The sequence below is a fragment of the Neoarius graeffei genome, chromosome 2, assembly GCF_027579695.1.
Source record: "Neoarius graeffei isolate fNeoGra1 chromosome 2, fNeoGra1.pri, whole genome shotgun sequence".
NCBI lineage: Eukaryota > Metazoa > Chordata > Actinopteri > Siluriformes > Ariidae > Neoarius > Neoarius graeffei.
In genome coordinates this window covers 113231963-113256622 of record NC_083570.1, presented here as the reverse complement: position 1 = coordinate 113256622, position 24660 = coordinate 113231963, and the positions used below count along the sequence as shown (strand labels likewise).

At 40.3% G+C, this 24660-nt stretch overlaps 1 protein-coding gene across 3 annotated transcripts in view; it reads right to left on the bottom strand.

Moving 5' to 3' along the window:
* Window positions 1-721: 721 nt before the first annotated feature.
* Window positions 722-24660, bottom strand: part of fam135b (family with sequence similarity 135 member B) — a 139243-nt gene continuing 115304 nt past the window's right edge. For all 3 annotated transcript variants that reach the window (XM_060915377.1, XM_060915378.1, XM_060915379.1), the window contains 11 exons: window positions 23228-23383; window positions 20235-20308; window positions 19552-19706; window positions 17292-19221; window positions 17018-17184; window positions 14604-14695; window positions 14069-14166; window positions 5740-5891; window positions 5486-5596; window positions 5213-5326; window positions 722-3006 (listed from right to left, as the gene is read on the bottom strand). In XM_060915377.1, the coding sequence (XP_060771360.1) occupies window positions 2801-3006; window positions 5213-5326; window positions 5486-5596; window positions 5740-5891; window positions 14069-14166; window positions 14604-14695; window positions 17018-17184; window positions 17292-19221; window positions 19552-19706; window positions 20235-20308; window positions 23228-23383 (3255 nt within the window). In that variant the 3' untranslated portion in view covers window positions 722-2800. The remainder of the gene's footprint in view (window positions 3007-5212; window positions 5327-5485; window positions 5597-5739; window positions 5892-14068; window positions 14167-14603; window positions 14696-17017; window positions 17185-17291; window positions 19222-19551; window positions 19707-20234; window positions 20309-23227; window positions 23384-24660) is intronic.

Genomic DNA, 24660 nt, shown 5'->3' with positions numbered 1-24660 from the left:
GAGATGATTATCGAGAAATAGTTCGAATCTCTAGACCAATCAGCATGCACGATTTCCTATAATCACCTGCATATTTATACTAAAGCATACATGGCTAGTTTTTGTGAATTAGCTGTTAATTATTCCTAGCTGACTGATAAATCCGAAGAAAATGTGTTTGTTTGGGTTGAAACTCAGAGGTCGATTGTTGATAAATCACATTATGAATGTCATAAGCTCCATATTCATACCTTTTCAAATGACTTAGTTTGTACGATAGAACAATCAAATAGAGCAAAATCCATATACAGCGCATTAGCCTGGTCAAGTTTCTCTCTGGATTATGTTCACAAAAAGGAAAGAAACAGAATGTCAAGGGCATAGGCGCTCCTCTGGCCTGCCATCAAAACAGCCATGATGACCAAAACATCAAACAAAACTGAAATGTGATGTGAGAGAGAACCAACCTCCACGACAAACTGTTTACAACAGGAACATCAACAAAAGACTAAATTTTGTTCTCCAGGGGAAGATCGACCCAAAACATCGATCAGAACTGGATTTGCATGATAAATGAGAGAGGAGATGCAGTTCTAGTCAGAAAAAAAAATGCGTTAAGTTGACCTCATTACTAATTTGTTTGCAAAAAAGTGACAATACAATGAGCAAGTTTTGTGGAGAAGGTCGAGTTCTTTCAAATAAAACAATCAGAACTGAAATCCACTGAGAACCGACGGAGGAGATACGATTTAACTGGAAATAAACAAAGTTGGAAAGAAATTGTTTGCAAGAAGAAAATCAACAAACAAAACAAACGACCAAGTTTTGTTCCTTGAGGGAAGATCGACCCAAAACATCAATCAGAACTGAAATCCAATGAGAAGAGATACAAATCTAGTGAGAGGCCTGGAAAATTTGTTAATTTGGCCTAATTGCTAACTCCTTTATTAGCAAAGAATTTGACAAAGCAATGACCAAATTTTGTGCGGAGTGATGAGTTCTTTCAAACAAAACAATCAGAATGGAAATCCGTAGAGAACTGACGGAGGAGATACGATTTAACTGAATTGTGGATGACGGACGCCATGCCATAGCAATCAGCCTGATGGAAATACACTACCGTTCAAAAGTTTGGGGTCACCCAGACAATTTTGTGTTTTCCATGAAAAGTCACACTTTTATTTACCACCATAAGTTGTAAAATGAATAGAAAATATAGTCGAGACATTTTTCTGGCCATTTTGAGCATTTAATCGACCCCACAAATGTGATGCTCCAGAAACTCAATCTGCTCAAAGGAAGGTCAGTTTTATAGCTTCTCTAAAGAGCTCAACTGTTTTCAGCTGTGCTAACATGATTGTACAAGGGTTTTCTAATCATCCATTAGCCTTCTGAGGCAATGAGCAAACACATTGTACCATTAGAACACTGGAGTGAGAGTTGCTGGAAATGGGCCTCTATACACCTATGGAGATATTGCACCAAAAACCAGACATTTGCAGCTAGAATAGTCATTTAGCACATTAGCAATGTATAGAGTGGATTTCTGATTAGTTTAAAGTGATCTTCATTGAAAAGAACAGTGCTTTTCTTTCAAAAATAAGGAAATTTCAAAGTGACCCTAAACTTTTGAATGGTAGTGTATGAGCTAAAAAGTACACAATGTTTTGATTTTTCGAACAAATAAACTACACAACCCAGCATAAAGCATACTTTCGTCTCTTAAAAACTGGATGTTGTGTTTTGGAGGGGGTTTTCCTCCACTGGCTCAGGAACACTCATGACACAAAGGTGGCAATGATTGGTGAAAAGAAATCCTGATTCAGAAACGTGTCCTACGTACAGAAAGTGCACACTCGTTCGTTCAGTAAGTAGTGACAGACTAGTGGATGTTATGATTGTGTATTATTATTATTATTATTATTATTATTTTATGTTAAATACATTTTGATGACTTCGACATGGTGGTCAGTAGCACGTACAGGACGTATTGTACATTCAAATGGAACATAAATGAGAAGTATTTTATAACACAATGTCCATTTGAACGTCACTCGAGACGCTGATATATTATCTTTATATTTCTGTTTGCTTCTCACTATATAATTACTGTACATTCGTATTTATTTACATATGTGCATACATTGTTTATATATGTATAACAGGTGAATCTTTAAACTCTACTCATCCTTACTGGCTGCTTTTATGTCATTTTAAATCGTGGAAATATGATTGGCTCTTTCACAGCCTCTACAGTACAGTTCGATCCATCATCGGACACCCAGAAGGTCTTGAAAGTTATGAGCTCGAAGCTTCAATTGAATTGCCTTGGTTAGCTCAATCAGTCAAATCAGATTGGTTGGATGCTAGCTGTTGTTTTGGCCAGTTAGATACGACCTGGTTGGCCAATTGCAAAACGCATACAATCAGATTAGTGGATGGCTTCTGACTGGTCATTTCCAATGCACCATAACCGTGGGATATTCTGATTGGTCAATGGGTGTGGTCAAGGGCTCGCTTCTGATTGGTCATGATGAAGTAGCCATTGTTTGGGAGAGTAAAAGTTAATTTTAATGAAATTTATCTTGACTTCTCCCAAATCTGACTCTCCAGCTTAGAGATCTATTGAAATTGAATTTATTTGGAGAGTCGCCAGCCGCTAAGGTGCAATCTGATTGGCTATTGAAATCTTTTGTTACAAAAGTCTGCTGCAAGGACCAGGGAGCTTTCTGATTGGCTGCTTGCCATTAGCAGAAGGCTCTGGGAGTGTCCTGACTGGCCAGTCAATAGAGCATATCCCTGAAACCTGCATTCTCACTGGCTATTTGAAGTACTCAAGACCGGCGACGAGCAGAAACTTCTCAAGAAAGAGCTCTGAGTCAAGCACAGCAATGTGAGCAGCTCGGCCGATTAGCGTGTTAGCCGTGTTGGGTAAGGCATGGAACACGTTGTGACGGATCACGCGACACTGCGGAGCGTCCATCAGCGGGCGAAGGAGGTTGGTTATCATCTCTGTGTACACTGGACCTGATGGAGGACACACAAAGATAAATATTTTAAAGATTTATGGATGTTGATGTCAGTGCTGGAAAATGTTCTCACACACACACATGCTTTCTAATTGAAGTTTTTTCCTTAGTTGAAGTGATCAAAAGCAGCTCCTCTGACATCGTACTGAGACACAGCAGCTATGGTACATTCCTGAGTGAAAACAGAGAGTGAGATTATGGATAATATGAAGAGAAATTCCAGCTGTCGTTGCCTGTAAGTGTCTCACGGTGAAGGCAGTCATCAATCTAGTGCAAGAACACAGCTTAACAGCATGATGTTATAAATCTCACTATATTTTAGTGACAGTCACTGAAGAGTGGTTCAACAGGCTGAGAATAAATACCCTTTATTCTAAATACACTTTTGCAATATCCAGTTTAATCTAATCTAACACTCATTTTCATAACGCAGTGAAATCAGATGATGTTTTAGTGGAATCAGAATCTACATCTACAGCCCACAGTAAAGGTGTTTGCTTTACTGCACGTCTACTTCTGTTTGATGTTTTACTGATTTACGCAGAATATTTTCATTGGCCCCGCCCGTGTTCCGCTGTTACATAACGACGATGAACTCCTCTGAATCCGGACCCCAGACCTGAAATAAGAAGACACTCCAGGCGTGAACTGATCAGAACTGACAGTCCGGTCACTTTTAACCCACTATGCATCAGCAGTTGTATTTTGGTCCTTAATGGCGTTTCTTTACATTGTGGCCCAAATTAGGATCAAATTTGAACCGATTTAGGACCACAGAGTTCGAACCAGTTTAGAATTACGGGAATAGGATCAAAATAAAATTCTGTAATGAGGATGAATTTAGAATTAGGGAAGTTAATTAAATTATAATTACAATAAATTAAGGAGGACGCACAGTGTCTGAATCTCTCTCTCATTCTCTCTCTCTCTCTCTCTCTCTCTCTCAATCAGTCTCTCTCCTCACAGCTGGAGGCAAGCTGCATGCACTCTGAGGAATTTCCTGTCGAGTGTCAGGGTGTGAACTCGGCGTGTGATGAACACTTGTCAGCCTCTTGTTGTGTGGGGATCTTACTTTTATTTTTTGCTGTGATGGCTTGCTGTGATTTTATTTGGTTTGCTGTGTCACGAAGACTTGTTGTGATTTATTTGGGTTGCTGTGATTTTGGTGTGCTCACATAATTGGTTGATTGCTGTGATTTCACCGTGTGCTACTAACTGACTGCTACCTACCGTACACTGACCTTGTATTTGCGGCTCTCTAATTATTTGAGATGGACCAGCTGTCTGGATAATTATTACTTGTTACCTGTTAGCACTTGAAAGACGAAGGGGTGGGGTATAAAAACGGGACCTTTTCAGTATTACGAGAGTTGAACAAGGCGTGAAACGGTGAAGAGGTGCCCGTGGATGGTGTGAGGCCGGTAATGGCCCCCGCCCCGCCAGGGACGCGGACTTCTCGGAGTCGGGTTGTTTGGGAATGCAGCCCAAAGAGGGGATCAGACGCTGCAGCAGACATGTAGTTACCAGTGGAAGATCAGCGGGCAGATTGAAGGAAGGAACGAATGGATGAACGAAGGAAGGAATGAACAAACGAACGAACGAATATATGAACAATTTTTCTCTGCCTGTGCTGTTTCCCTGATTTGCTGCCTTCTTTCGAGGTGCGTCGGCTGCGGACTTAGGAAATTGCGACCTAGCCAACAGGAATCCGGAGTCAACTGTACTTAATTCAACGCTCGCTAACGACAGGGTAAAGGGACGTGAGACTTCTTCCTTGTTTTTTTTGCCTTGTTATTGTTGTGTACGTTGGCATTGTCTGACGCTTCCTCCTTTACTGCCCGAGGTGTGCGCCGACTTTGGGCGAGCCACAGATGTCTTTGGGAATCCCCTGCTGCCACCTGGACGCCGGAGCTGTGATGTCATGCGCAGGGCTTCCCCACGATTTCAGCACTTCCGGGACTGGGATTTCTTTTTGCGCGGACTGCGCACTGCTGAGACGGGACAATTTTATTTTGTTCATCTTTTTTTTTTTTTTTTTTTTTTTTGTAGCTTGGTGTTATTTTTAAAGGACAATTTAGTTATTCATTTATTAAATAAAGCACACATATATTTTTTTAAACTTTTGTTTTTTGTGATCCTTCTGTCTCCTGGGCATTTGCTGTCAATTAAAGGGTTAAAAAGTGCCTTACAGACGACACGCTCACCTGTGCTCCTGTCCTTCAGAGCACTTCTGCACATCTCAATGCGAGCTGAGTGAAAGGGGACGTACCGATCCTGAGGGGATGCTACCAACACCACATTCTTAAAGAACTGCAGTCCTGAAAATCACACACACACACCAAGATTGGAATCACATGGCAAACACTCAGAATAGTAAAATAAAAAGAGAGGAAGAAATGGCATTTTAAATATGTGAAACAAAGTCAGGAGGAGCACAGCAGGTCCCTGTGTGTGTGTGTGTGTGTGTGTGTGTGTACCAGGTTTCTGGCTGAGTGTGTACAGGAAGGTCTGCCGGGGGTCCGGGTGGTCTCTGAAGGTGAGCTGAAGCAGGGATCCAGATTTCTTCAACTTCTGCATCAGCCACAGTCCTGAGACATGACAATGTTCATTTTCATGTCATTCAGTTGAGAGGAAGAAAAAAAAAAGTATCATACACTCATACATACATAAGATAGAACTAAAATAATGACCTTGTCGGAATTACAGCTGGTAGCCGTGTGTGTGTGTGTACCTGTGCTAACCAGCATGCTGTTGTTGAACAGTGTGCCCAGGTGGGGGCCAGACAGTGACAGGAAGGTGTGCAGTTTGCTGAGGTAGCAGCGGAATCGAGGTCTAGTCAGCACTGAGCGAATGATGACGTTCCCCAGAGAGTGACCAATGAAGCTGCACACACATTACAAATTCACTTAACACTCGAATATAAGACACTCTAGAGCTCAATGTTTTTACATAAACATACACTTCAATCCCATGATAATGAACTCCTTGCTTGGAAGACGTCCAAGTAGTTCATTATACCAAAAAATTCGTAATACTGAAATGGACCCACTTGTCTCACCAAACACTCAGGTTATATGCGGAATTTTAGGCACATTAATATTCCTTCTCAGAAATTTCTCCTTCTGAGTCGCTATCGCAGTTTGCTGACTGAGTTAAAGGATCACAGAGTCTGTTATAGAAATGACGGAGGTTACCGCTGTATCGTTGTCACTGTCCACCCACTGACTCACTCTGTTTTCTAAATCTTCAACATTCAGTTCATTCATGTGTCGCAAATCACCCATGATGTTATTTATGTCATGCTGCAGGGTGTGGCAGGGGATATAAAAACACTGCCGGTGTGCTTTAACTAGGTGTTATGTTTAGCGGTATCAGCGGTCATTTCATCCTTTGATCAGTGTTCTCGATAATTGTTAGTGATCAACACCTAAGTGAAGGTCATTAAGCCTTTGTTTTATGCCGCTAACATGTATGGTTAACTTGACTGCAGACTTGATTGCTTATTGTTTGTCTCTGGTGGGAAGAGGAACACTTGGCTCAGTGTGTCATGCAAGCAGGTGAATGACTGAAGTAATTGCAGGAAGAGTGTTTATTTATTTACAAACAGGTAGGCAAACAGGACAAAAACATAAGATAAAGGCAGCAGGGTTGTGAAACAGGTGATGGTCGAGCAAGGCACAAACAGGATGGCAGAGGCAAAGACGCAAAGTGGAATCCAAATACGCAAAATAAAGTCAAAATCAGAAAGGCAATACACAAATAACAAGGCTTGGTAATGTGAGACACTCGGTACAGTGTGTATACTTCACCTAGTCTGTGTGTTTAGAGAGTGCTGATAAGCGTGTGCTGTGATTGCACTCTAATCCAGAACAGGTGCATGGTACTATAATTAGTTCTAGTGGTGCTCCGAGGGCCAACATGCATATGGACATGACAGTGATTGTTTTTTGAAGACTCCAATTCATTGCCGGGCAGCACGGTGGTGTAGTGGTTAGCGCTGTCGCTTCACAGCAAGAAGGTCCGGGTTCGAGCCTCGTGGCCGACGAGGGCCTTTCTGTGCGGAGTTTGCATGTTCTCCCCGTGTCCGCGTGGGTTTCCTCCGGGTGCTCCGGTTTTCCCCACAGTCCAAAGACATGCAGGTTAGGTTAACTGGTGACTCTAAATTGACCGTAGGTGTGAATGTGAGTGTGAATGGTTGTCTGTGTCTATGTGTCAGCCCTGTGATGAGACTTGTCCAGGGTGTACCCCGCCTTTCGCCTGTAGTCAGCTGGGATAGGCTCCAGCTTGCCTGCGACCCTGTAGAACAGGATAAAGCGGCTAGAGATAATGAGATGAGACGATTCATTGCCACTAAAGGTAGGGAACACAACTTAGTTCATTATATGTGAAAGTTCATAGTAAAAGAGTTCATTATCGTGATGTTGTAGTGTGTATATATACACGTACATATGCACAGGCAATTTATACACACGTGTATAAATAAATCTACCTTTATATTTCACAAACCTCAAGACAAAAGAAGAGTGATATTATCCATCTTTAATTCTTAATTCGCATTAAACTCAAACTGATATTTTACTTCATATTTTCAGAATTTCCATGAACAAGCTGGACAGAAATGTCCGCAGTGTTGAACGTGAATTCCGTATTGAAAGGAGACTGTAAGAGCAGAGAAACGCCGAGGAACATTTCAGGTTTGAGGAGTTTACCAAATCTGTGACGGGTTTCCCAAAAACCTCTTAACATTAAAGGAGAGAGAGTGTCCATTGTGCTGCTTGCTCTACCATTTAACGACAATCTTTGTGCGGTGATGCTCTGGTGAAACTCAGGCCTGATCATTTGGATCTGTCGTTTTAGTGTATCATAAGTCATGAGCAAAAAATTAAAGGTTGCTTGTAACATGTTACTATTTTGCTTGCGAGTGTAAATTATTGCCCTGGAGAGGAAGACAAGGTGTCTTAGAATCTCGAAATTATGGTACAGTTACCTAAAGTAACTCTCCAGCTCAACAGGTATTCCTATTAAAAAAAAATGTTCATATACAATGTGTTTGAGCTCTCTTATGACTTTGTATGCCTCTTGAGAAATAATTAAAAGTTCATGTAAAACACTTATTATTACATCCATTGAGAGTTTCATACATGATTTGATTTATCGATGTAACACTGCCACCTGGTGGTCACACCATCACAACACATACACTAACAGTCATCTAAAAAAAATAATAATAATAAAAAATTCCCATTTACTCTTGCTAATAAAGATCTATATCTGCTTTCATAATGTCTATTCTTAAAACTATTCTATCAATAAAATGTAACGAAATCAGCACCAACACATTTAATTTCATTAAATGTACACTACCGTTCAAAAGTTTGGGGTCACCCAGACAATTTTGTGTTTTCCATGAAAAGTCACACTTTTATTTCCCACCATAAGTTGTAAAATGAATAGAAAATATAGTCGAGACATTTTTCTGGCCATTTTGAGCATTTAATCGACCCCACAAATGTGATGCTCCAGAAACTCAATCTGCTCAAAGGAAGGTCAGTTTTATAGCTTCTCTAAAGAGCTCAACTGTTTTCAGCTGTGCTAACATGATTGTACAAGGGTTTTCTAATCATCCATTAGCCTTCTGAGGCAATGAGCAAACACATTGTACCATTAGAACACTGGAGTGAGAGTTGCTGGAAATGGGCCTCTATACACCTATGGAGATATTGCACCAAAAACCAGACATTTGCAGCTAGAATAGTCATTTACCACATTAGCAATGTATAGAGTGGATTTCTGATTAGTTTAAAGTGATCTTCATTGAAAAGAACAGTGCTTTTCTTTCAAAAATAAGGACATTTCAAAGCGACCCCAAACTTTTGAACGGTAGTGTAGTCGTCAACTTACGACTGCGTTTGGTTACGACTGACCGGTCGTAAACCGATCTGGTCGTAAGTCGGCCTATGTTAAATGAACGTAAGTATATTGTGATGTGTAATGATATTGTAATCATCTTAAAGTCTTATTTTATCAACATTTTCTTATTTCATTACCTTGGCTCATTATTTGGTTTAAGTCAAACACTGCATGCTACACTGCGTACAGTACAATTCGTTTAATATGTGCAAAACAAAAAAATACAAAATACAGGTGTGAAAAATAGAAAACATTTTAGTTTGAAACATACCAAAATACAAATGTAAAACATAGCAAAATACAAAATTTAGTGACCGCTGGCACCACTGGTGCTTGGCTGTGGGTCGTCTACGTCATCATCAGCTGTTGCAGCGCTCGGGCTGGCGGGAGCATTTGCTTGTTTCATAAACCAGGAACTGGGGCGGAAACTGTATGACGGAGTGCGCGAGGGAGCGCAAGAGAGACTGCGCATGTGCCTGGAGCTGGGGCGGAAACTGCTGTACGCGGCAAGAGGCGCTGCCGGGAGCTGGGGCGGAAACTGTCATATGCTCAGCTAGCTCAGCTGGGAAACACTTGCCAGTCATAACCCAACGGTCGTAAAGTCGATCGGTCGTAAGTCGCATAGGTCATAAGTCGATGACTACCTGTACTAGTGCAGAATTGATGTTTGTTTTTTTCTTTGTTCATGTTGAGCTTACAAACTGTACTTTTATTCTTGTCATGCTAAGGATGTCTTTTCTACATTATTATCACATTTATATCCTATAAAGCCATTCGTTTTGTCGTAAATTAGCGTCTTGTGGTATAATTATCAAACAGGAGATGGTAATAATTACTAGCATGTACAAACGTTCCAGCAGAGGGCAGTGTGACTTTGCATCACTGTTATCATAATTACGCTGTTAGGTTATAAATTATCATATAAATCATTTTAATGCATTTTATAAAGTGTTATATAGAGCGGCAGCTACAATTATCGACACCTTAATGATCTTTTGGCTGTTGCAAAAGTAGAAAAGACTTTCAATTCCTAAATTGTGCATGAATAATTACTCAAACTTCCACTTAGCGTATCAGATCATGTGACATCATTGCACAATTATCGACATCCAGATGATTATTTATCCAAAAAAATCAGTATGTGGTATTGAGTTAACAAAACATATTTTTTTAATTCATTTATTTATTTTTTCATAGACTTATATTTAGTACAAAATATATTTTATATAAATATATGGATGTCGGTGGTTACGTGAATGAGGAAGTAATTCTAATGTTTGTAAACAAATTAACTGATAATGTTTAACGTGTCAATCTTTTTGTTCCAATTTCTAAGTATTTTCATAGATCACATTTTCTTAATCATTAGTTGTTTATATTAATTTCTAGTTTTGTAGTTTACCAATAAATGTCAACAGGCAATTGAGATTGTAACCACATGAAAATCCAGGCCAAAGGTCACATGTCGAAGAAAAATATAAAATGTCTACTGATATTGTAATATGTGGTAGATATTTACAACAAACTGGAAAAAAATTCTGAATGGAATAGAAAAATCTGAATATTTCAAGCTTGTAATTTTTATATGCTCGGAATTTAATGGCCTAATTCTATTTATTGCAATTAGATTCCAAATACTCTATAAACATTCCATTCTGTTATGAATCAGAAAAAAAAATTATAAATCACAGCACTTTTTTTTTTTTTTTTAAGTACTTCATCGACTTCAACAATGTTACACAAAAATCAATCCATAACAGTTGTAAATGTCACTTAATTCCGCAGGGTGTCAATAATGGTGGACACCGGTGAAAGTGATCACTATTATTGACACCTCACGTGAATCTCAAACGCGCTTTTTACATACATGTCAACCTATACGGAATGTCCATATTTTATACGGATTTGATTCAATAAACGTAGTATACGGGCGTATAAATAAAGTTATACGGATTCTTTAAAAAAAACCTTCAATATTTATTTAGAGCTATAATCAATTCCCATGATGATAGAAGAATGCATAACATTTACAAACGTACTGTACACCACAGACAGCCAGTAAAGAGTCTTATGAAATCGCGCGTTATCTTGTGGTAGCGAGACTTCGTTCCACTTTTGATCATGCGCACACCGCATTGCGAGAATCCCGCCAACCGGGAAGTCATAGATGCCGGCTTCTGCGTAGAATCATATGTCATCCTCGCCCGAGAATAAAGATGCCTCATTCATGTGCTGCGTTTAACTGTACCAACAGGTTTACCGTCCAAACGAGATCACATGGGATTACCTTTCACAGGTGAGACTGGAAAAATACTTTTCATTGTATTTGGTCATTATAATGTAATTTTACGAACAGATTTTCCTGGCTTTGTGGCTAATATGAAGTCTCGCACATTATAGCCGCTCGGTGAAACCTGTCTCCAAACAACGAAGACAGGTTTCAACGAACAACGCTGATAATACTTTGTGTTTTTGTCAAACATTGGAGCTTTGTATTCATTCTGAAGGTTTATTGTTATTAATATTGAATAAAAAGTAACTGGGATATATCATTGTTGATTATCATTCAAATTTTAGGTAAATTATTTTAATTTGCATCTTATATGGATTTTATAAGGGAAATACGGATTTTGGAGGTTGGTTATACAGGTTTGATTGACCAAAGGTTGACATGTATGTTTTTAGATATAAAATGGCGACTGTCAAATGAAAGAGTAAGAAACAAAGTCGGTTTTGATGAGGAGATCATGAAATATCAGTGAATTTGATCAGTAAAAACATATCCATGATCTTTCCACCATGCTTACCTGTGATGAAAACATCCAGGTTTTCCTTAAATTGCTGATTAAAATTCCATCTCCGGTAACGAGCTGTGTCATCAGATGACAAGATCAAAGGGCGAGGAGGCGGGGGTCTTCTGGTTGATTAATTAACCAATAGTAACTGTTGGAACTGAAACTCATCTTTGTAAAATTGTTTTTTATTGGTGAATCTGAAAAGGTGTTGATAATTATGAAGTGTCGATAATTGTAGCCGCTGCTCTAGTATCTATGATATATTACGGTGCCGAGCTGAGTGTACAAGGTAGAATAAATAATTTATAGTTAATGCTACATGCATGCCACTCCATAAAGCCTTCATAATGACAGGTGAGATGATGAGCTGTTCTGCGTATCACAAGTGGCAGATCACATCCCTGTCTGCTGTGGTGCTGAATGGACAGCACCGTTTCAGCACCACTGTTATGGATAGATGAAGCACAAATGGTGGGGGCAGTGAGAGTAATATGGAGACATGGCTGGTAGAGTGAGGTGAGGAGATACACACACACACACACACACACACACACACACACATACCAACGCTGTGTATTTTTTTTCTCTGCTATCTAAAATCAAACCAAGAGGAGCCAATTCTACTGCCGCACTGCTGAGCCATGGATTTCTGGTTCTCTCAGGGCTTCCTGACACTCAGAAGTTGCCACAAAGCTGAATTCTCATCTCAAGCCAATGCTTACCTGGCCCCTACACAGCCTCTCCTCCTTTCACACTTACCTCCACCCTGCTTATTAATCATACACTCTTCAAGGGCTGAATTTACCACGTCCTGTGTGTCAGTGTGTTTGTGTTCTGCCTCGCTCTGGTGCTCAGTGCCACCCAGGACACTGAAGGCAGTATAATACATGTTCATAAGAACACTCTGAGGCTGTAATGCATTATAATGTATGATACAGATACTGTACCAGACCCTGAGTTAGAGTGGGTTTGGTGCAGGTGAGAATAATTTGGGTGTGTATGTGGTACAGGTGTCTGTTCTGGGACAAGTTGCATGTGTATTTTTGGTGTATATGTCCATTGCAGGTGTGTTTCACTGTGTGTCTGTTTGTGGCAGGTGTTTGTTTTGCAAGTGTCTTTTACAGATGTGTGTTTATTGCAGGTATGAATTTGGTGCAGGTGCGTTTGTCTCAACTAGTACAGATTGCAGGTCTATTTTTGGTGTGTGTGTGTGTGTGTGTGTGTGTGTGTGTGTGTGTGTGTGTGTGTGTGTGTGTGTGTGAGAGAGAGGTTGGTACCAGATCGCAGCAGAAAAATTTACTGTTAAAACCTGTTGTTAAAACAAAGTGTGGTGAAGCAGCTTTAGCTACTATGCAGTACAGCTATGTAACCAACTCCCAGAGGACATCAAAAATGCTCCTGCTGTTGGCAGCTTCAAATCTAGACTAAAGACCAAGCTGTTTTCAGATGCTTTCTGCTAAATTATTAATATTGTCATCTCTACATGTTTTAAACTCTTTACTTTTACAGTCTCTCCATGTTTTAAATTTTACTTAACTTTTATTCTATTTTATTCTGCTGTTTTTTTAATTGAACTTTTATCTCATTTTATTATTTTATTTCTACTATTGTTTAATTCTTATTATTTTTCTTCCCCATTTATTTTATGTAATTTATTTTCTATTGTTTACTGTTTTGCTTTTACTTCTGTAAAGCACATTGAACTGCCACTGTGTATGAAATGTGCTATATAAATAAACTTGCCTTGCCTTGCTTTACAGGTGTATGATTGTTGCAGGTGTGTGTGTCTATGATTGGTACAGGTGTGTGTGTATGTGATTGTTGCAGGTGTGTGTGTGTATGTGATTGGTACAGGTGTGTGTGTGTGTGTGTGTGTGTGTCTGTGATTGGTACAGGTGTGAGTAATTGTTGCGCGCACGTGCATGTGTGTGTGTGTGTGAGACAGAGAAATTGGTGAAGGGGTGTGTGTGAGTGTGTGTGTGTGAGCTTGGTACAGGTGTATGACTGTTGCAGGTGTGTGTGTGTGTGTGTGTGTGTGTGTGTGTGTGTGTGTGTGTGTCTGTGATTGGTACAGGTGTGTGTAATTGTTGCACGCACGTGTGAGTGTGAGAGAGATTGGTACAGGTGTATGATTGTTGCAGGTGTGTGTGTGTGTGTGTGTGTGTGTGTGTGTGTGTGTGTGTGTGTGTTGCAGGTCTGTGTGTGTGATTGGTACAGGTGTGTGCAATTGGTGATGGTGTGTGAGTGGTACAGGTGTGTGTGAATAATGTTTGTATGAGAATCATGAAATGCTGTGTTTAGTGCAGGTGTGTGTGTGTGTGTGTGAGAGAGAGAGAGAGAGAGAGAGAGTAATACCTGATTCTTCCTACAGTGAGGTTGTAGAGCTGAATATGCTGAATGATCTCGTCAAGTAGCCGATCTGTCATCGTGTCAAAATCTGCAAATGTGTCGGTCTGGGGAGAGAAACAGTGATGGTGTGTGAGTGTGTGTTCAGCAGAGAGAGCATTAGTGTCGGTTCAGCTCATTAATGGTGACTGAAACTTCCTTATTGTCTCTGTTTCCACATAATTATATTTATTGTAGCTTCATGTGAACTAGTTTTGAACAACAACAACAACAAAATGTCATGCTCGGCCTAACTCGAAAGACATCTTGGTAACTGAATGAAGAGTGTTTAAGCTGCTGGATCTCTTGACCTCAAATCAACAGGTCAGAACGTTGACCTTGTTTTGTGACTATACTCAGTCTGGGACAAATTTAAAAAGTATTGGTAATCAATGCTCAGGATCATAAAGTCACACAACCTGAATGTGACTGAATTCTAATGATGTAATCAAAGTATGTTTATGATCAATTTGTGATTTGTTAGAAGCGTGGATATATTGGTTACCTGGTTGCGTTCAGACATGAGGAAGTCGAGCCTTGACCCTGGCAGGCCAAGTTCTATGAAGGTCTTCACTAACCGCAGGTCCGCACTGTTACCTGAAATTAAGTTATTTACAGAAAAGCCTTTAAACAAATACTACACTTGCTATGAGTAATGAAAGCCGACTCAATTCTAGTGTGATGGTTTGCTTTATATCACAGCACTGTTGAATTCTAGGTTCTGATTGGTCGGAAAGTGGTGAATAATTTTCTATCACAGCAGCTCTGAGTTCTATCACAGTACAGCTGTGAATCTTAGGTTTATATTAATGCACTCTGGGACTTCATATCAACAGGTTTTAAAAACTTCAATGGTGAGGTTTTTTTTTAATATTTATGGAAAAGTTTTCTGATATCTTCAGAATAGATGAGTTGTGCTTTGTGGTTTCTCAGTAACATGACAAGTGGAATAAAACAATTCAGGATGTGTTGACATATGAACATCATGAGATATATAAGCTGCTCCCTGGCTTGAGCCAGCTCTTGGGTTACCCCTGGAAAATCTACAGGGTCCACTGCCTATCTCAGCCATTGATAGCCATTCAGGCACTTCTGGGGCACGAAGCCAACATTCCAGGTCAGTCAGCCCAAGGGCACCACTGGGAGCAAATGTCTCTCTTGCTTACATGGGTCCCAGAACTGCACCTGCTGCTCGGGTTTCCTTGGTTTCAACAGCATAATGCCTGCATTGACTGTCTCATTAGGTCAGTGGCTATATGGAAACCTCAATGTAAAGACCTCTGTTTAAAATCTCCTGTGAAAGTTGCCACACCATCAAAAGACCAACCTGATCTTTTCACGGTCCCCTCAGATTACCATGACCTCCAGGGTAATTTTGCAAATACAAAGCTCAGGTCTTTGTATATGTTAATAAAAGGCCACCATCTCCTGCTTCTAATGAACACAGTTTTTGAGTTGCTGCAGCAGGCATCCATTTTTTTCCAAGCTGGACCTGGACAGCACCTACAATCTTATCAGAGTGAGGCAGGATGCAAATGGAAGACATCATTCGTCAGGCCATTGGTCCACTATGAGTACCTGGTGATGCCCTTTGGGCTGTTAGATGCACCAGCCATCTTACAACACTTTTAAATGAGGTCATGAAAAAAACACTTAGTAATTGCATGTTCATTTATCTGGAGAATATTTTGATCTACAGTAAAATTCTGGAAGAACAGGTAACTTATGACAGGTGTGTCCTTGAGCTACCTTTGATGATAATATACTGTAGAGTACCCACTTGAAGACCGTGCACTGGATTAGTGGTTAGAGTGTCCGCCTCTTGAGCGGGAGATTGCAAGTTCTACTTGCGGTCAGGTCATACCAAAAAGCATCATAAAAATGGGACCTACTGGTGTCTGACAAGGCATGTTGCAATACAGATGCAAGTGGGGAATCAAACTTTTGTGGTTACCAGAAAACCAGCCCCCCACTGTAACCCTCGCTGTATGAGAGGCCGAAGGCTATAGAAGCGGAGATTGGTGCCATCCAGTATGCCTTAAGGGCATGGCTAGTACTGGGAGGGGAGATTGCCTGGGAAGACCAGGTCCTGGCACAGGAAGGACTTTGACTACATCACTCATCTTGCAGTCTAGTCATTACTCCAACCAGCTGCACCTGGTACTACTCCATCTATGCTTGTGGGTGAAATATTCAGTAAAGGCCGGTAAATGTTATATTTCCCGGGGCTGTAATTGCAGAATTTATTTATTTTTTTGTGGGGGAAAGAAAACTTAAAGAACTAGTTTTGGGAAAAACATTCTGACTGGAAATTGGTTGGTGGATTGAATAACTTGCTGTCTTGCACTCACTATTTCTGTCTTAAGTTATATTTCTTTTCCAAGTCAATATTGGTTGGTGAACCTAATAGCTGGCTGTCTCACACTCACCTCTTCTGTCTTTAAGTTCAGATTCTCCCCTTTCCTTTACTTCACAAATTTTGTCTGTCCAAATTCTGTCACTGGGTCCATTCGTTGGGGCACTCTGAGTAAGAGGGTTGTAAAGATGTTCATTTGGCTTATGGGGGAATCCATGGCCTAATGGTTAGAGAAGCAACTTTAGGACCAAAAGGTCACTGGTTCAATTCTTGGGACCAGCAGGAATGGCCAAAGTGTCCTTGAGCAAGGTACTTAACTCCCAGGCTGCTCTGGGTATGTTGTATGTCACTTCGGATAAGGGCTTTTGTTAAATTACAGGCATCTTCCAGCCCTGTTACCATATTATAATATTCCTTCTGCACAATGTTATTGTAAACATCTCAGATTAACATCAATAACCCTGTTCTACTTGTGAAAAAATAACCTGGTAAGAAAATATTTTATAGGCACACACCTGTTATCCATTTCTGTACGATTAATCCAGAAACAATCAGGTACTTACCATCCAAACCATGGACACACACTACCAGGTGGATTCCATCCTCAAACTCCTCTTCTTCCTCTTCAGGAGGGAAGTATGGGTGGTCAGATGCAAGGAGAGGAAGATCACTGTAAAGAGTCGCTTGGAATGCTAACTTCCCCAGAAAAGCCTCCTTAGCTTTATAAAAACTAAAACAAACAAAACCACCCACTGTACTCACTCACTGGACCATCACTCATTTGCACACAAAATATCTAGAGAATATGCGTTTGAACAAAACTATGCCGCGACTTACTTTAGCATTCTCTCGCTGATTTCCTGTTCAGTACACATGGAGGAGGAAGAGGATGAGATTATTCCAAAAGAGCCCAGCGGCTGATGGGTAATGGGGGAGTTGGCCTGTCGAGCAGAGAGGCCACTGACAGATGGTGAGTCACGGAGGACAGAAGAAAAGGGAAGACAGGTTGGTGCACATGAAACAGACAGATTCACCACCTCCACCACTTTTTTATTCATAAATGCCAAGCCTGAACTTGGCACCTGATTGGTCCTTGCATGTCCTTCCTTCTCCTTTGGCTCTCTTCCATTGGGTGGCAGCTCCTCAAGGTCACAAGGCTTACTGCTAGCTTGGCTGTCAACATTACAGCTGATCTGATATTCATGATTTGGTGGGTCTGTGATATTCTCAAGCTCACCAAGATTAATGTCATGGAAACTAATGGCATCACAACTGCAACTATCAGGATCATTACCACTGCCTGTAATTGACAACTTGTGTTCACAACATTTGGTGTCACAAAATCTAGTGCTTCCTTTTAGCAGACTGGAATCTCCATCAGGCAACACACCACTACAATCTTTTACTTCGTCATGGTCACTTGCTTCTTCAGGTGTTTCTTTTGCAAACTTGTGATAAAGTAATACTTCTGAGATGTTACTTATCAAGCCAGTATCAGTTTTGATATCTCCAGTCTTCCACTGTTTGCAGACCATGTCATCAAACATCTCCTGATTAGATAGTTCCTGTCTATTGACTACATTGCTACACTCTATTTTCTTTTTCATCTGACAGGAAGCCTCCTGAACATCCTTCCCTTGATTGGTTGGATCCTGGATAACATTGTCATTATTATTGTCGGGGCTGCTGATCTGTGGTGCAGAAGCAGATTTGGTGAGGGTACTGAGTTGCCTTTTCCGTTCTTCATCCTCATCTTCATAAGGCAGAGAGCTGATGGAGCTTAGTGAGGCTTGTGTTGCACTGGGCAGGCTACCATGGCTCTCGGTCTGAAGGCCTTCCAGGGAGTTCCTATGCACCCGTCGACGACAAAGGTGCAAGGGGTCACGACTTCCAGCAACCCCAGCTCGAATGTCCAAAGACCAGGCCACAGAGCTGGGTTCACTTTCAATACCAGAGTCAGAGATTACAGAGGAAGAACGCTTCATTATCTTCAACTTGCCCAGAAACCCAGCTCTTGGAGGTGTCTCAGACAAGGGATGATCCAGCGGCAGAATGTTGGTATTGTGTGGTTGGTCTGTTCGAGAAGAAGAAGTCAACAATGCATGAACATTACCATTATTCTTTGCTTGGGTCAAAGCTGGTGATTCTGTGCAAGTGTCCTTCATAACTGTCTCTTCATCCTCACTGCCATGTTTCTCAGGGATGGCTTGGATCTCTGAATCATTGTTCTGGTGATTTGCAGAAAGCTTTGAAATATCTGGGAGAGTGAGCTCAGTAAATTTCATGTTGTTTGATTGAATGACAAGTACTTCATCCCCCCTGTATGGGTCTGAGTCATTGATTCTGACCTTAATGTATTTCAAACCAGTTCTGTCAGTATACTTTTGAGATGGCTCTTCTTCTATGACATTAATCCTGTCTGATTCACTTATCTCACTCTCCTGATGACTGTCAGCATCTGATTCAACTTTGTTTCCGAACTCAGTTTCAGTTATGTCTATACATGTATTTCGATCTAAAGAACCAACCGGACTCTCCAATTCAACCATATTCCCCTCTCTGTCGATGACGAAGTCCTTCTTCCTTCCAATTAAAGCCATGTAGGTAGGTAGGTCCATAACATCTTCAGAGGCAGGATCCTTAGTGCTTATTGCTGGTGATTGAGGTCTCCTCTCTGACTGAATGCTTGAACACTTCCCTGTATCATCAGAAGTGGTAGATTTCTGAGTGTTTGAGCCCATCTGGTCTGGCACATGTGGTTTATAATCTGAAAATCGAGAAATAGAAGCTAATTAAATGTTTAATTGGAGAAAATTAAATCTCTTGACAGTTGAGTATAAGAAATGGCTGAACAGCCACTTTTTTTTCCCAAAATTAGCCATGCCCGTGCCAATTTTACACCTTGTAGTGATTTTAAATCAGACCTCAATAGGTACACAGAAGGCAAATGAGAAAGACAAAAACTAAAATAAGGAAAAAATAAGAAAATTCCATGAAACACAGCAGAATATGGTAATCCAAAGATGGGGAAACCATATTAGCAACCACAGACATGCAACACAGATGTCTTTCCAACAGTATACACTTCCAGCTTTACCAAAGCAGGGCACATCCACATATCTGTCCTCAAAGATGATTGGCAGGCTGTTCCAGTCACCATCAATGTCGAGGCACTCGATTGGCAAAGGAGGCATGAGGCTGAGATACTCCGAACTCCTCACGTCCACGGCCATCTGAGCATGCCTACTGATCCTAAAATGAGGGAAGGACAGGGTGGATTGGATGAAACATTAATAAGTTCTTCAAATGTGATAGTGTAAGTCTACTGCAGAGTTGTGATATTGTTTTTGAGACAGCAAAATGTAATTTTCAGTTAAAATTTCTTAGGATTCTATGTATGGTGTATTCTTAGGTCAGTTTTAGATGGGAAGTTTCATATCCTGTGTCATCCTCCTGTTGATGGATTTTCGATGTGCATCATAGCAGCGCTTGTATTTTGAGTTTTTAATAAAAAAATAAATAAATAAAATTTCTCACCATGACAGAACATTTTGAGTGACTTTGGTCACAATAATAGTAAATCTGCCACCAGCGAGCATATCACATGATCAATGACCATTTAAACTCTTATGTTATGATGGACATTTTTTTTTCCTGGATCAGCAAAATTAAGGTAAATTGTACCGCTGGTTTCACAGACACAATCAGCACAAGTCTGGTAAGATGTTTCTACATATTTATAATTATATATTCATGAAAAAAAATGTTCTCGGTGCTTACAGCTCCTCCTGAAAGGTAAGCGAAGACTCTTTGGGATGTTCAGTGAAGAAGTAGCCCTCAGAGAATCTCCTGACCTGCAGAGAAGTTAATCCACATTTACAGCCATATCAAATACTCCACACGGGGCATTAATCTTTTGGAATGTACAACCCCAATCCTCATTTTGAATTTCATGTCAATAACACATTTCAGAAAAGTTGGGACAGCGGCAACAAAATACTGAAAAAAGTTGTGTAATGCTAAAAAAAAAAAAAAACATAATTAGGTTAATTGGCAACATGTGAGTAAGATGATTGGGTATAAACAGAGCATCCCAGAGAGGTGGAGTCTCTCAGAAGTAAAGATGGGGAGGGGTTCACCGCTCTGTGAAAGACTGCATGGGCAAACAGTGCAATAACTTAAGATTAACAAAACATTCTCAATGTAAAACTGCAAAGAATTTGGGGATCACCTCATGTATGGGCTATAATATCATAAAAAGATTCAGAGCATCTAGAGAAATCTCTGTATGCAAGAGACAAGGCTGAAAACTGACATTGGATGTCTGTGATCTTCAGGCCCTCAGGAGACACTGCATTAAAAGCAGACACGTGCCTGTAGTGGAAATCACTGTATGGGTTCAGGAACACTTCAGAAAACCATCATCTGTGAAAACACTTCATTACTGCATCCACAAATGCAAGTTAAAACCAGATATAAAACATATCCAGAAACACCGCCCCCTTCTCTGGGTCTGAGCTCTTTTATGATGGACTGAGGCGAAGCGGAAAATTGTCCCGAGGTCTGATGAATCAAATTTAGAAATTCTTTTTCGAAATCACGGACACCATGTCCTCCAGGCTAAAGTGGAGAGGGACCATCTGGCTTGTTATCAGTGCACAGTTCAAACTCCAGCATCTGCGATGGTATGATGGGGCATTAGTGCACATGACATGGGTAGCTTGTACATCTGGGAAGGCATCATTAATGCTGAATTATATATACACATTTCAGAGCAATATGCTGCCATCCAGAGGGGGAAAAAAATCAGGGAAGGCCTTCCTTCTTTCATCAAGACAATGCCAAACCACTTTTTGCACATATTAAAACTGCATGGCTCTGTAGTAAAGAGTCTGGGTGCAAAACTGGCCTGCCTGTAGTCCAGGCCTGTCTCCCATTTAAAACATTTGGCACATTATGAAGCGCAAACTATGACAAAAGAGAACCCCAAAATGTTGAGCAAATGAAATTGTATATGGGGTAAGAATGGGACAACATTTCTCTTTCAAAACTACAGGAATTGATCTCCTCAGTTCCCAAACATTTAGAGAGTGTTGTTAAACGTATAGGTAATGCAACACAATGGTAAACACGCCCCTGTCCTGACTTTTCTGAAACATGTTGCTGACATTAAATTCAAAATGAGCATATATTTTTCAAAAAACAATAAAATTTCTCAGATTCAACATTTGATATGTTGTCTTTGTACTACTTTCAATGAAATATAACATTTGCATGATTTGCAAATCTTCACATTGTTTTTATTTACAGTTTACACAGTGTCCCAACTTTTTTGGAATTGGAGTGTATGTCTAACTTTTTGTCTCACTCTTGTGGATTTGAGAAGAAAACTGTTCGACATTTTATGCCTGACAGTTATCTGGAAAAAAAAGGCTAGTCTGGGTCTGAATTTTTATCTACTTAATAAAACCAGAAGTGTTCTGTAGTCGGAAACAGCTCATCAGGTGATCTAATACAGTACGTCATCTCATTGCCTTGAAACTTGGTGCATCCCACTTTTGTCACTTTCCTCCATCCTCACCCATAGGTTTTGCTATAACTGCTCATTGCCACACTTCTCAGCGCTGGAATAATTACTTCCTAGCCAGGTTTCTTGGCTTCTGTTCAAATAAGGTCATAAAACTATTACAATGACAATTGGTTTTCTCAGGATATTGTCCAAGGGCTATTTAACGTGAAAATATCTCTCTGCTCTTGCTTTCCTCTTATAGCTATATTTATTTTTATGGTCCATATAATTTTTTTTTGTAATAAAGGTTACAAAAGGAGATCATTGTTTCCCTGAGGACATTATAGTAAAGAGAGGAACCAAGCCAATAATGCAAATGGGTCAATGGTAGAACTGTGATGTAAATCTGGATTAGTACTGCACTAAAATCACTAATGGCCACTTGTTTTATCGACTTGTTGGGGTTATGTGCAGGTATAGACTGGATCATATCTTATATCACACATGAGGGAGGAGATAAAATTCTACTGAGAGGCCTGGAAATTTTGTTAATTTGGCCCAATTACTAACTCATTAGCAAAAAAAATTGACAAAACAACAACCAAGTTTTGTGCAGGGTGATAAGTTCTTTCAAACAAAAGCATCAGAATGGAAATCTGTGGAGAACTGAAGGAGGAGATATGATTCAACTGAATTGTGGATGACAGATGGATGCCACACCATGGCAACAGCTCATCAGCCTTAGGGCCAGATACTTAGGGCCAGAAACTCTCTTATTAGAATTCACTTGAAAGCAGACTGAGATCACTGCACTGTCAGCCTGGCTGTTTTGGTCGCACTGAGAGGGAAAGAGCACCAGGGATCCATTCAAATGGACTAAACTCTCTATATTAAAGCAGCCATTTTCTGGCTTGTATTTACTTATGAGCAGAGATGATTCCTGGCATTTCAACTGCAATACAGAACTCTAAATTCAGCACTTCTCATGATAACGTGTCCTATTACTTTGGGAGGGCAATGGCACCAACCTTGATATCACATGTAGCTTGTTGTAGACCAGGAAGTGGCTGAAAACACCTTGTGAAAGCTTAGTATAATGTTCAACAACTCCAGAATTGGTATTCAAACCTTAACCCTCGTACAGCAGTTTGAGCCATCAAGTAATATTTGCCCCTGACTTACAACTCTTGGTGGCACACCCTGCTTACATCATTGGCTACAAATAATGAGAGAATTATGTGGTGTTACTAACAGGTTGACCCACCCTGAGCTTATGGTGCTCCTGAGAGAGATAGCTGCGGACCTGGGGATTTGGAACAGCTGCCTCCATAAACTGAGCCCAAAGAGATGCAAGCCTGGCACACAGCTGAGACAGATCACGAGAGATCTGCTCAGCTACCTTCTCATGACCACTCTGTAACTGCAGACACAGGGGGAAAATGATACATCATCAAAACACTAATTATTGACACATTTTTAATTTTCTCCTATTATATTTTAACAGTGTGAGCAAAGCATGCACAGACATATTGATTGGCATTTCATCTGCAACAGACAAGTCGTACATATTGTGATTAGTTTTTGATGCTGTCTCAACTTCATGACCTAATATCTGATGGTGGAAATGGATGTGCTAATTACGCAAAGGTGTTCCAAGATCGAAATATTTGCATGTGATACTAATTACCAGTGCTGTTCTTTCCTGCTCTGTTGATAATGGGTATGGGCTGTTGATAAAAACTAGCTTGCTGGAAATATATAATACCAGTGAAAAGTTTGTACACTCCTACTGTACTCATAAGTGTGTCTGTATTTTGACTATTTTCTATATTGTAGAACAATACTGAAGACATCAAAACTATGAAATAACATACAAAACATATATGGAATTAGAAGGGCACTTGGTAGAGTGCAAACCTCCACCAAGGCACATATTATCACATCAAAATCAAAACACTGGAGCCTAAGATAATACTAAAGCTGGCCACCAAATTTCATCCAAATTTGTTCATTACTTTTTCAGTTATGTTGGGAACAGACAAAAAAGTGCTGGATCTGATATGTTACATATCTGGATTTGCATCAAAATTGAATTGATTGATCCTTGGCCATGGCTCACCTTTCCACCAAATTGCATCCGAATCCGTTCACTACTTTTTAAGTTACATTGAGAACAGACAAACAAACAAATGGAGGCGAAAAAATAACCTCCTGCAACACAGTTGGTGGAGATAATTATGTGGTAAGTTAAAGTCCTTTCCATGCCAGGATCTGGTCTTCGCAGGCAGTCTCCTGTCCCAGTACTAACCAGCTCTTTGAGGCATATGGGTGCAGCGCCAATCTTTGTTTCCGTAGCCCTCGGCCTCTTGCCTATACAACCAAGGTTACAGTGGGGGGCAGGTCCTCTGGTAACCATGAGAGTTTGACTCTCTACTCGCATCTGTATTGCAGAGTACCTTGCCAGATGGTAGCAGGTACTATTTTTATGATGGTCTTTGGTATGACCCGACTGCAAGTAGAACTCGCAATCTCCTGGTCGAGAGGCAGACACACTAACCACTAGGCCATCTCGAGGTAATTGTGTGTTAAATAAAAACAATATGTTTGATATTTTACATTCTTCAAAGTATCCAGCATTTCCCTTGATGATGGTTTGCACACTATTGGCATTATCTTAACCAGCTTCATGAGGTAGTC